Source organism: Pimephales promelas, chromosome 20 (genome assembly GCF_988280905.1).
Source record: "Pimephales promelas chromosome 20, fPimPro1.hap1.1, whole genome shotgun sequence".
NCBI lineage: Eukaryota > Metazoa > Chordata > Actinopteri > Cypriniformes > Leuciscidae > Pimephales > Pimephales promelas.
The window spans coordinates 11,318,436-11,331,998 of NC_142788.1; the positions used below are offsets into that span (position 1 = coordinate 11,318,436).

Here is a 13,563-nt window from a genome sequence, read left to right on the forward strand (position 1 = left end):
TCGTGTCCGCTGCTTTCGGTGTATTAGATACGTAGTGTCTCTTTTGGCGCGCGCGCATTCTTCACTCGGACGCGCTCTTCAATCCATCGCCGATGCGGAGACTTGATTCATTCCGGTGAAATCACAAAATGCACACAAATGTGTCCCTGCTTGATATAGACTGTAAACACTGATGAACATATTCAGTTTTGATGAGATAGAAAAACCTTGGCAAAAGATCTCCCACTAGAACATTAAAGAACTCAAACAAAACTTGCGGATCGATCCATTTATTTACGGGTTGAGAGGCTCATTCTCTTTTCCTTTTCCTAGTCTCTTCCGACTGTGTTTTCCTCGCAAACTTGCATTGCTGGTTTTTCCAGCGGCGTCCCCCCCAAGCTTCACTTCCAGGATGATTCGCCCTACTATGAGTTTGTTTACCACCGAACTGACTTAAAAGCTATTATATTAAGGTACAATTCTTGCATAGTGTGCCTTTAACTCCGGGTGAAGCAATTTAGAAGTGGGTAAGTGCCGTATTTTACCCAGGGTAATAAATTCCTGATCTGGAGCAGGAATAAAACCCCTTTTGCGCTGTTAACGCCGCATTGCAACGCTAAACTTGTGCTGTGTGAGATGATGCTGTGTTAATCGCAACTGGCAGCCAATCACATGCCTCATATTCACATGCTTTGGACAGCGTGTTGTATAAACAGTAGGTTATGTTTCAATGCTTATGGGGAAAATGTCAAATGGTGTCAGAAAACATGACAAAGGAACAGTTTTATTTTTTAACTTTTTGATTTTATAGTTTAGTATAAACTTGATAATTGGCTACGATAACATTTGAAGTGGATCTAAACCTTTCATCAAAGTCATACATTAATTTTGAACAATACCCGTTCTTGTCTTAGGACAACTTTGAACTTTTTTGATCTACCTCAAAGGTTGGCCTCTGTATAATACGAGGATGTGCAATGCTAGAGCCTTTATGTAAGCGGGTCGCGTGCTGCGTTCGTCCAATCAGTGACACTGGCTGCAAATATGCAAATAAGGACATTAACCCAGGATTTACGAGTATACAGTGAAACATCCGCTCATGAATACCCAGGATTAATTGTTAACCTGAGGTAAACTGAGCAGTGTGAAATGTGAAGAAAGATAACCTGTTTACCTGTTTAAGATAATTCTGTTTACCCAAGGTTTATTGACCCAAGGTTTATTGACCTAGAGTTAACTAGATCAAGTGTGAAAATCCCTATTGTTAACTCATACACCATCACATTCATCGTCGACCGTCGTCACATGTCAATTTATTGGTCTTTTTTACCCATAGGGCTTTGTGGAGGCAGCGCCTCAGGCAAAACAACAGTTGCTCGTAAAATAATCGAGGCTTTGGATGTTCCTTGGGTCGTTCTTCTCTCAATGGATTCCTTCTACAAGGTAACGCCGTCATCTCATTGTATATCTCTCGCACATTAAACGTTCATGCTACCTACTACAGATATTACTGACATGCTATCTGGGAAATCACACCCATATCTGTGACAGCCCTAAGCTCTGTACACAGCAATAATAAGTCATTTTGGGGAGTGGCACTTCTTTATTATTTTTTTTTTTACAATAACAAACTGCTGTCTCTCTGGCTGTGACTTATTTTGAGTGTTCGCTGACATGTCTTTTGTGGGCAGGGTTTAGGAGAGAGAGCTTATGTTTGAAGCAAACCAAACTACAGAAATTAGCCATATGGCTGAAATTGCTCACTTACAATTTCATGGCAAACGTGAAGTTATCACACAGTACATGGAAAAACTGACCCGAATGTGGTCCAAAACCGATGGTTTGTTTGATATAATCCATTAAGTCTTTGTGGAATCTCAGAGTAAACGCCTCTCAGATCCTCTCACGTCTGCCAGAGAAACATCTCAGGTGTGCTGCCGAGAAACTCAAGCATCTTTACAGCCGTAAGCAGCCCAGCATTAAAACACAAGCCGTTGTGTGTTAATGACGTTTGAGTAAGCCCTGTTAAACAGACAGGAATGCGAATGACCCTGTCAGGTGGATCACAGCAGATATCCTAGACTAGTCAGGCATTCGTTTAAATGGTTTACCAGCTGTTCTTGCATATCTGAAGAGAAATCATTACATTTTATATGAGAGGAAAAGGCCAAATAACACAGTGAAGAAAGTACCCTGTGTATGTGTGCGACGTGTACCTGTGTGTAAATGTTCCTCCTAATTTTAGTTCAGCTGGCCTTAGCCGTGTGCCCAACGAGAGGAGGGGGGTAATAATACCACACACTTCGTTTACTCCGGAGTCTGGCACTGTCTCTGCAGGCTGGGTGGCAAATACGAGAATATATCCTTCCAGGAAGAATGGAGGTGTTTTGAGCACGTTCTCTTGTCTGGAGAATATGAATTAGTGCAACTCGTATACAGAGAGTTCATGCTTAGATTAACATATTTAATTAATGGAAAAATTGTGGAAATTAGTACAGTTTTGAAAAGTCGCAAAAAGTCGAAAGTTGCAATATTTTATATATATATATATATATATATATATATATATATATATAGAGGGAATGCGCGTGACGTCACCGTCAGCCGGAGTGCCTGCAGTCACTCACAGTGAGTGGCAAAAAGACTGAGCGGCTGTATTTGTTTTCAGAGTGAATGCCGCGAAAACAAACACAACACATATAAAGTGGGAAAGAGCTTTGCGATTGACTGTGCAACTAGATTTGACAACAAAATTGGAGTATATTTTTACAGACTGCTATAGAAAGAGGAGCAAATGGATTGCTGCAATTCACAGAAACAACTGGACTCAGTGAAAGGTGGATTTGCAGTTATTATTTTGTGCCAAATATGCTGAATTTAGGTGTAAAACCATACCTGTATATTTTGTAGTGTTATATTAACAACTCATCAATTAAATATGTATCATTGCATATTCTGCATTATTGGATGTTTTTTAATAAACACTGACCAATTAAAAAAAAACTATCAATTTTTAGGGCTGGACGATATAGGCTATATATAACACTGATATGTGATCACCCGGATTTAGACCTACCTATATTGTATTCATATAAAGCGTTTACAGGCAAATTTGCTTTATGTTTAGGTCTATATTGCTTTTATGTCCCCGGTGTCGAAATCAGGCAAACATAAATGTCATGAACACGATTCCTGGCTGCATGTCAATATCCATGGATCACTGGATCTTTAGTAAGTTGTAAGGCACACTATATTGAGTCCAACATTTAGTTTAAATTGATAAAATTGTTCGTTTTAGTCACATTTTCGCAGTTTCCCCTGTGAAAAATCATGGAAATGTATTAGTCAAAAGGTGAGAGCAGTCAGTGTATGGAAACAATAAGAGACATAACTATTTGAAATTTAACAGCCACTGAATAATTAGTTTTAAAATATTTGATTTTGAAAAACATTTATCTAATTTATTTGCTCTGAATTCACCCCTTTGAAATTATTTTACTTTGGAAACCATGCATCTGAATTTATTTGTTTCGAATTTACCTCTGAAATTTAAATAGGCCTATGAAATTTGTTGATTTCTATTTTAAAAATGGGAATTTCGATGAATATTTTTTTTCAATGCTCAAAAATTCAGATTAAAAAAAATGAACTTCAGAATTTCTGATAAAATACATTCAGGTTGATTAAATTCAACTGCTCAAATTCAGATCGAAAAATTCAAGTTAAATATTCACATGGTAGCATCCGGGCTATCCAGGATAGGAAAAAGAGCTGAGCCTGTGTAGTCTATGGTAGAGACAGAGCGTATTTAGGCCACGCACACGCCGAGGGGGAAACAATCCAACCGTCTCCATTGATTTGCATTGCGAGAGGGTGCCTCCTTGTCATTTATGACTTATAACAAAAAACAAAACAATGTTTAAAAGCTGTTGTGAGACAAGGTGTACAGCAAACAAGCGAAATAACCCATAAATAATTTTTTATAAGCTGTCTGCTACTACTCTGAGAACTACGCCCACTGGAACGTGACGTATTGTTAAACAAACAAACAAAAAACATTCATAATTTTAACCATGTCGTTAGCTTATTTCACCACCCTTTGTGAACCTGAGAAGAGGAGATTTATCCATTCTTCCTGCTGATGCTTCACGTCTTATATTGGCTGTAGCCTATACTTTTGTCTCCTTAAAGGCTGGCTTTTACAGTTCGGAAGCTTACAAAAATGTGTTTCCGTTTTTTTTTTGTTGTTGTTGTTGTTGTTTTTAGTTTGTTTGCTGTACACATTGTCACACATCAGCTTTTAGGCATTTTTTCTGTCTTTTCTTATGTTATAAGGAGGCAGGCTTTCGCAATGCAAATCAATGGAGACGGTTGAATTGTTTTCCCCCCGGCGTGGGCGTGGCCTAAATACGCTCTGTCTCTACCATAGACTACACAGGCTCAGCTGTTTTCCCTATCCTGTTACCATGTGAATATTTAACTTGAATTTGAGCAGTCGAATTTGATCAACCTGAATGTATTTTATCAGAAATTCTGTAAGTTCGTTTTTTTTTTTTTATCTGAATTTGTGAGCATTGAAAAATATTTATTGAAATTCAGGTTTTTAAAATAGAAATCAAGAAATTTCATAGGCCTATTTAAATTTCAAAGGTAAATTCGAAACAAATAAATTCAGATGCATGGTTTCCAGAGTAAAATAATTTCAAAGGGGTGAATTCAGAGCAAATAAATTCTGATAAATGTTTTTCAAAATTAAAAATTTCAAAACTAAGTATTCAATGGCTGTTAAATTTCAAATAGTTATGTCTCTTATTTGCTTCCATATCAGTGTCTTTTATTTCTATTTTTTTAAATCTGCTTTATTAGTAATACGTAATATTATTAAATAATATTTAATGGTTTATAATATTTTTAAAAATATTAAATTAATTCATATATAAATATTTTTTAATTAATAATTATTAGATTGCTTTTTGCTGCCATTATTATTGGAGTATTAAGCCTCTCATGGTTGTGTGTTACAGTGATTTTACCATAGATTACCCCTGTGCGTCATGTCTAACCTGTGGTAAAAGCACTGCAATGCACACTCATCACTTACGTTGCAAGTGCAATGGAATTTTTGGGTTTCTGGCTCAAGGACAGATCACCCCTTGTGTGGCTTGAACCTATGACCTTTCGGTTATTATCAGCCTTGATCTGGAAGCACACCGCTGGCAGATATCTGACCAGAGGTGTAACCTTGGAGCGTCTGTTGTGACGTGTTTCCTGCAGGTTCTGACGCCCGAACAGCAGCTGCTGGCCGCTAATAACGATTACAACTTTGACCATCCAGACGCCTTTGATTTCAGCCTGCTGGTGCACACACTCCGCAAACTCAAGCAGGGAAAGAGTGTGAAGATCCCAGTGTATGACTTCACCACGCACGGACGGCAGAAAGAATGGGTGAGTGGAAACACCCGGCTTTGACCTTCCTCATATTTCTATTTCTATATAGCTTGAAAAATGTCAGGTTTATGTAAATTATCACTTTTGGGAAAACTGCTTCATGGATTTAAAATGGCTTAACTACAAGCAAGATACCTTTTGAAAAAGTGGCCAACTGCAATATTAATCAACTATATTGAAAAGTGCTTAAAATACAGTTTAAGTTCTCCATATTAAATGTTGCTGGTTTACCGTCTCTCTACTAGAATCACACTTAAAGCAACACTAAGTAAGATTTTTTTTCCTTAAAGGGCTACTCCACTGTTTTTTCATATTAAACTATGTTATTCCCTTAACTAAGAAAAGTTAATACATTCCTCTGTTGTCTCAGTGCGTGCACTCAATCGCTCTGGCACGCGAGACACTTTGATCGCACTAAACTAGCCCAGTTCATCCAATATGGGCCAAGCAGAGAAGCGACCAAACACCTCCACGTTTTCCCTATTTAACCCTCTGGGGATGGATTGGGTTTACCGCCCAAAATTACATACTATTACAAATGTGTACTTATCTTAAAAACTATTTATGATCGAGAGGTGCTTTTTTGTCGTCTTCTTTAGATTCCGCTGAAAACAGTGATAACTTAGCCGGCTTGTATACACACCGTCAAAGGCCATGGAAATCGATGTTTGGTAGATTCACGAGCAACAACCAATGGAAAAATTGCAGATGGAGAAATATTTTTCTTACCCAATCAGGGGAAGGTTACCATGACGTATTCTAGCAAATCGGAGGACTCTGTAGCCTTGCAAGGGGTGGTACTATATAGTAAGGGATATGACGCAAACAGCGTCGAGTGGAGGAGACAACAGAAAGTGAATGGACGCGTCGAGTATAAACAAAGGCTTTACAGAAAAATTATAATATATAGAAGAGTCAGAAGAGTTATAATATATATATATATATATATATATGCAATTATAGCATTATTTATTTATTATTTTAGCATTTTATCACTTTTATGATGGCAAGCAGTAAACGATTTACGGTGGAACAGGCTCTGGAACAATTACTGGAGAGTGACGAGGAGAAAGCATTCTTAAGAAAAATGCCTGGGACTATTTGTAAATAAAGTTAGATTTTCCATTGTTCTTTACACATTTTATTTAACAATTACACATGTCTGTCAAGCAAAGGCATTGACAAATATTTTTTTTTTCAAAAACTGTTGATCACTTTTGTTGTGTGATTTTCAGAAATAAATGACAAAAATCGAATTTCCGTTTTTGAAATTCTCTAGTATATTGTCCATTTTTCACTCATACTTCCTTTATAAACACATTACATGCATGCTTATGTTAGCTTAGGGTCTTCTGAATCCATAGATACCAAACACATAGTGTTCCATCTCCATTACATATACTGTAGTTTATAAGCCCAAATGTAAAATTAGAGAAAACGGACCAAAAAGGGCTTAGTCCCCAGAGGGTTAAATTACAGTTACACAAGTAGTGTAACTCGACCTAGGACGGTAACTCGATCTAAGCGTGTACAGTGGATAACTATATTATTGTATGGCGGAATACTTGGGAGCACTTCGACTCGGCTTATACTATGGACTCGGCGCAGTAATATCATCACTCCGGAGAGTGAGGGGGGAGAGGACTTTTCACGAGTGATGATATCACTGCGGCGAGTCGAAGTGCTCCCAATCACTTGCTGTGGTATTCCGCCATACAATATAGTAATCCATTTTACACGCTTAGAAAAGCGCGTTTTATTTTGTGTCACCGTCCTAGGTCGAGTTACACCACTCGTGTAACTGTATTTAAATAGGGAAAACGTGGAGGTGTTTGATCGCTTCTCTGCTTGGCCCATATTGAATGAACTGGGCTAGTTAAGTGAGATCAAAGTGTCTCGCGCGCCAGAGCGATTGAGTGCGCGCACTGAGACGAGAGAGGTAAGTATCAACTCGTCTTAGTTAAGGGAATAACATAGTTTAATATGAAAAAACGGTGGAGTAGCCCTTTAAAATAATCTTTTTAAAATCGTTTCAGTGGTTCATCAAGTCGTGACATGGTGAAATGCAACCGCTTTACGGTCCTTTAACTGATATATCCACACTATGTAAGATTTCCAGATTGGGGTCGCGTTTCTGTAGTCCGAATCAGACATAAGAAAACTACAAATTTGACTTGCTTTACGGCAAGCGTTACAATTGCCAATTGGTGGCGCATACTCGACAGTAGACTACAACTACATTTAAGATACCTGGCAGCCGGGTAGCTTTTGCATTGTCATCATGATTGCAAAGCCGGTGCTGGACAAACAGAGAGCGTGTGCGTGAGTGCACGTGCGACAAATTATTTACGACCGCAGTAATGGACAATTCCGCTTCTGACCTGTAGGGCAAGTTGCTTGGTGTACACAAAATAATTACACATAGAATACGTAGTATATTTTATTGCTTGAGTTTTAATGAGTGTTTATCTGTTTGCAGAAAACGGTGTATGGAGCCAGTGTGATTATATTTGAGGGCATCATGTCATTTGCAGATAAGGAGCTGCTGAAGGTAAACAACTGTCTTTCATAATGTGATAGTGAGAAGCTGGCAAATATCATTATCACTGAGCTGATCCGGAGCATCACCCATCTGTTTCTCAGCTGCTGGACATGAAGATCTTTGTGGACACGGATTCTGACATCCGGCTGGTACGGAGGCTCAGGAGGGACATCACAGAGCGAGGCCGCGACATTGAGGGAGTGATCAAACAATACAACAAGTTTGTGAAGCCGGCCTTTGAACAATACATCGAGCCCACGATGAGACTGGCGGATATTGTGGTGCCACGTGGTGAGTGAGGCTTTCAGAATGAGATTTTACTCTAAATCTAACATGGTATATACTGTTGTGTGTTATTAATTTTTTTTTTAGTTATTTAGTATACAAATGCTGAGTTCACTGTAGTATGGGATTCATTTCTACCATGGGAGAATTGGCGTAACGGCCGTCTTGGATCACATGTGTCTTGATGACCAATCACATACATCCATGAAAAATGCTTATGCTTGTTTTGATGACCTTGAAGGCTTGCTGTAGCCCTCAAACCGTATTCACTTTATAGACCTTAATCCTGTAATTGTGGACAAATGTGGGCACAGGGGACTCAGGTGTGATCCTAATTTTTATTTATTATAAATGTTATATCACTCTCTTCAATAAAGTTTTGTCTATCCATTCATGGTGGGTTTTTTTTTTATTTTGGGGGTATTTTTGAATTTATTTACTTCAAAAAGTACCATATTTTCTATGTAAATTATGCTTATTTTTATGTTTTATTTTTTACATTTTTGTTAACTACATTAAAATATCATTCCAATAGGATCTTAGAGCTAAAACCTAAAGATGAAGTGACTTAGTGTCTTATTTTGGCTTATTTTAGAGCGCTCTAAATTACAGTTTTTCCCATTCATTTCTATGGGTGCCCATTTTTGACCCAAATACAAGATTAAGGAGTTTTTATTTCTCACCCACTTAACATTGTAGAATTGAGTCAAAAAAAAAAAGTGTGTTCAGGAGGCAAACTTAGAAAAAGTAGCCAAGTCTTATACCGCTCAGATCAAGGGAAGTATTTTTTTAAAAATAAATCATAACTATTTTGCCCACATTTGTCCAGAATACGGTTTTAGGGATAAAGCAGCTTTGTTAGTGATGTTGATTTTGGTTCCTGTGCTTATCTCCTGTAGGTGGCGGCAACATGGTGGCCATTGATCTCATCGTGCAGCATGTGCACAGTCAGCTGGAGGAGGTAAGCACAGCACACATACAGTATGTTGAGAATATATTCATATTTAGCATTTAAAAGCAATCAAAGATACTGGGTAGATGACGGTCCCAATCTGATGCACCATTTCATCGTGGTGGTTCTTGGTTATCATGATTTTCAGGTGTAATACCGCCCCCTTGTGGATGATATAATTGACTTATAAACTAACTGCAGACCAGTGGTTCCAAAAAAAAAAAATCCACAAAAATGTCAGACCCCCTTTTCAACACAAAGCATTTTCTTCACACACTGTATGAGTTGCAGTCTGACATGTTTTTTCGTCCCTTTTGATTGACAGGATATAATCGGCCAATTGTGAACATAATTGCTTTTATCCGCCAATATCATATGTGCATCTCTAATTTTAAGTTATTCCCCCAATATTGCAATACATTTCAGAAAAAAAATCGAAACTTAAATTCTTAATCTTTGTGAGATATTCACTAATAGATGTTCTTTATAGACCTTATTCACAGCAGCGCCATCTTTGGCTGCATTTACACTGCATGTCTTGATGCCCAAATCCGATTTTCTGACTATATCCGATTTTTTTTTTTTTTTGACGACCTGCTTACATCATCTTTTAAAAGTATCCGATTTTTACATTTACACTATACACTGCTGAAACAACCAAATGTAGACGATCTGACACGGAAATTTAAGTAAAACAGCACAAAATTCAATGGATACAGACGCGAATAAAATTATCCAGTGTTTTTCTTTCCACAATATTTTGAAAAGTCATCAAAACATTGGTCTCGCACCGCGGAGAAAACAAAGAGAGCCCTTGTTGGCACTGTAGCCACGAGCACTTACATCCGTGCCTCCCCACATCTCGTGAAATGTCTTCAAACACGGATTTATTTCTGTAACATTAACAAGCTGCATTTTTGCCAGCACTCTTCGACTCTTCGACCCAAAACACATGAATCCTCCATTCGTAGGATTCGTATTGCATTCACTTGAAGAAAAAAAATCTACTCTGTTTTTCTGAATTAATGAGTTAATTTTTCATGAGGAAAAAAATATTTTGCTCTGTTTTTCTGAATTAACGAGTTAATTTTTCATGAGGAAAAAAATATTTTGCTCTGTTTTTCTGAATTAACGAGTTAATTTTTCATGGAATTTTTTTTTTGCTCTGTTTTTCTAAATTAAGTTAAATTGAGTTAATTCAGAAAAACAGAGCAAAAACTTTTTTTCTCACGAAAAATTAACTCATTAATTCAGAAAAACAGAGCAAAATATTTTTTTTCTCATGAAAAATTAACTCATTAATTCAGAAAAACAGAGTAGATTTTTTTTCTTCAAGTGAATGCAATACGTAGCTATCCTTTGTCTTCCATCACGCCTATAATTGCGCACTTTTTTAATGACGTACGACTCGCATTTACTGGGGAATATCTGATTTGTCTGCTTACATGGCACACGCAAATGCACGTATCGGATTCATATCCGATTTATTACCACATATGAGTGAGGCCTGAATCCGATCTGAGAAAATCAGAATCCATGCGTTTTTTCCTGCTTAAACATTCACCGCTCATATCCGATCTGTGCCACATGAGAGGAAAAAAAAAACAGATTTGTGTCACTTGAGCCATGCTGTGTAAACGAGGCCTTTGATTTTAGCGGGAATGAAAGCGAGGCTGTGAGGGATAGCCATGCTCTTCAGTGGGTTGTACTGTTATTTAATGTGTTTATGATTGTTCTGCTGATTGAAGACAATTTCCTTTTTTTTCAATTGCTGACTTTCCAAGACAATTCAGTAGGCAAAAGAATGAGCTGTATAAAAAATGAGCTTTTTTCAACATTTTACAGCAAATGCCATTGAAAACATGGTAAGTTTATCCCTCACCGCCTCGCTTTCATGTCTGTCATGGCGCTGTTCTGAATAAGGTCCATAATTCAGGAATAAACAGCCTGTTTATTTTTTATATTTACTTTGACCTTCATCGTCTCCTCCCAAATGTTTTTTTCTGATATATCAGAGCGATAATCATGAGAAGCAGTTTAATTAACGCTTGTGCGTGTTGAGTTTGGGAATGCTTTGTAGTGGACTAATATTTGACTTGTCATGTGGTTTGTATCACTGACTTTAGTTTTGAACAGCAAATGATGTTCCTCATTTTCAGGCCCACAGGGATCTGTATTTTACATAAACATCCGGACAGCCGCCCCTTCATAAACCTTTAGACATTTCCTGGCCTTTGCCTGTTTGTTTGTTGAATATATTTGATCGATTTGATTATTCTTTCACCTATCAATAGGAATGAAATATACTCCGCTCCCTGAAATTACCCCACATATTTCCTCCTAAAAATCAGTAAAAAAAAAAAAGTCACAGATTCTATGTGGGCCTGTTAATTTTCTGTAATACTGGTGTGACACGTTTTGTTTGGCCTTGCTTCCTCACCGCACTGGATTATTCTCTCCATTTCTATCCCCCCCCCCCCCCCCCCTGCGGTGGCACAGCGTGAACTCAGCGTCAGGTAGAGTAGCACTGCTCATTGTCTTCTCACTTCCTGTCACTGCCTGCACTGAAGTTTCCCCTCAGCACTGATCTGGGCTTAGACCTGACAATCAGATTCACAAATGATAATAATATTCAGAGTATTACTAATGCAGAAACACACTGGCCTCAGATCAGTCCACAGGGGACACTTATACTGCCTCTTATAACTGTCCCCCTCCCTGCATGATGGGATCGTCCTCCTCCTGAGCTCAACTTCACTTCCTGTAGGGACCAAAAGAGGGCAGTGTCTCTTTAAGTTCACTACTAACTGTCATTTTGGCCATTATTAGGCAGTGGTGTGGGTCAGGTTTCAAATAATAAATCAAATAAGTTTGAATATCATGAAAACAAATCTGGGATATTTCACCCTAAAATCCCCAAATTATATTATGTTTTATTTCAATGTAATATATTATGTTTATTATATTATGTTTTAATTCAAGTTAATATTATTTATATACTCTGTAGTATTTAATAATATTGTAAAAAATATATATATTTTTTTTATTTTTCCAGTTAAATTTGAGCAATTTTGATGGGAACTTTTTCTTGCTTTTAATTAGTTTTGAGGTTAGTTTTAGTGCTGTTGTTTTTTTGTTTTGTTTTTTTACTTTAGTTTGGTATGTTTAATATTTAAATGAAAAAAATAATTAAATAAAATACCAATTACATTAAGTAAATATTTATTGAAATATTTGTTAAGAGATTTTGTACTTGGTTCATATTTATTATGTAATATTCAAATAAGAAAAATATTTATTATTTGTGTTTTATTTATTTTTTATTTTATTTTATTTGTAATAATTTTAGTACTTAGATTAATTTAATTGCCAAGGCAACATTTTAATTATTTATTTTAGCTTGTGTTTTTTCATGCAACATATTTTATTTAAACTTACAATTACTGAAAGTATTTTTTTTTTAGCAATAACACTGATTTAGTTTATAATGTAATATTTTAGTTGAGTATAATTTTTATATTTATTTTATTAAATTAAATATAAAAATATTTAATTTAATAAATAAATTGAATTTTTTGGGGGTGAAATATGAGCCAGTAGTGTTCATGACCGGTGAGATTATGAGATTTACACAAATCTTTTATTATTATTATTATTAAAGTAATAGTAATAACAGGGCCAAACTTTATTACCAGATACTGACCCACACTCATATATTCACAGTAATGATGTTTGAGGAACCAGCACTGATCAGTCTGGTAATGAGCAGCAGTAAAGCATCATGGGATGGATGCCTCATGATGTGATATGAGATGGGAGGATAGATGGTTTGTGCTGCAGTCAGGAGGGAGGCAGATAACTTCTGTTTTTTCCATCCTTGAGTGTTATACAGCAGACACACTCCTTGCATGCTGTGTCTAAAAATATGTGGCTGTCTTCCTCCCCTTGACCTCTCTTTCTATTACTTTCTCATGCTTTCTTTCTTTCCCCCCTCTCTCTCACTCTCTCTCTCTCTCTGTTCTCTGTAGCTATTGTTGAACACGGCGTCTCGCACGCAGTGAAGTTTCCTATGTCTACTACAAAGAGTTTCATTTTTCCGTTGGGCTAGAAACAACAGCAGATGAGTGTGTGTGTGTGAGAGAGAGAGAGTAGAGGAAGAGAGAGAGAGAGAGGAACATGAGGAAGTACAGCCCCCGACACAGGATGTAGCAGACCTTTGTGTCAGTGAGAGTGAATGAGAGGATGACAGCTACAACAGGACCCACAGCAAAACTGACATTTTTCTCAAAAAAGATCAAAAACAGAAAGATGCATTTGCATGGGACTGTCAGCACTTTCACAGCTCAAAGAAGAGGTT

General features: G+C 37.1%; 1 protein-coding gene across 5 annotated transcripts in view; it reads left to right on the forward strand.

The window, feature by feature from the left end:
• The window catches only part of uckl1b (uridine-cytidine kinase 1-like 1b), a 43,216-nt gene that overhangs the window by 15,998 nt on the left and 13,655 nt on the right, over positions 1-13,563 (forward strand). For 3 of the 5 annotated variants that reach the window (XM_089124383.1, XM_089124385.1, XM_039669930.2), the window contains exons 3-7: positions 1,316-1,422; positions 5,254-5,424; positions 7,907-7,978; positions 8,071-8,260; positions 9,154-9,215. In XM_089124383.1, the coding sequence (XP_088980509.1) occupies positions 1,316-1,422; positions 5,254-5,424; positions 7,907-7,978; positions 8,071-8,260; positions 9,154-9,215 (602 nt within the window). Of the gene's footprint in view, positions 1-1,315; positions 1,423-5,253; positions 5,425-7,906; positions 7,979-8,070; positions 8,261-9,153; positions 9,216-11,705; positions 11,723-13,563 lie in introns of all 5 variants that reach the window. The other 2 variants (XM_089124384.1, XM_089124386.1) reach the window with 1 other exon arrangement.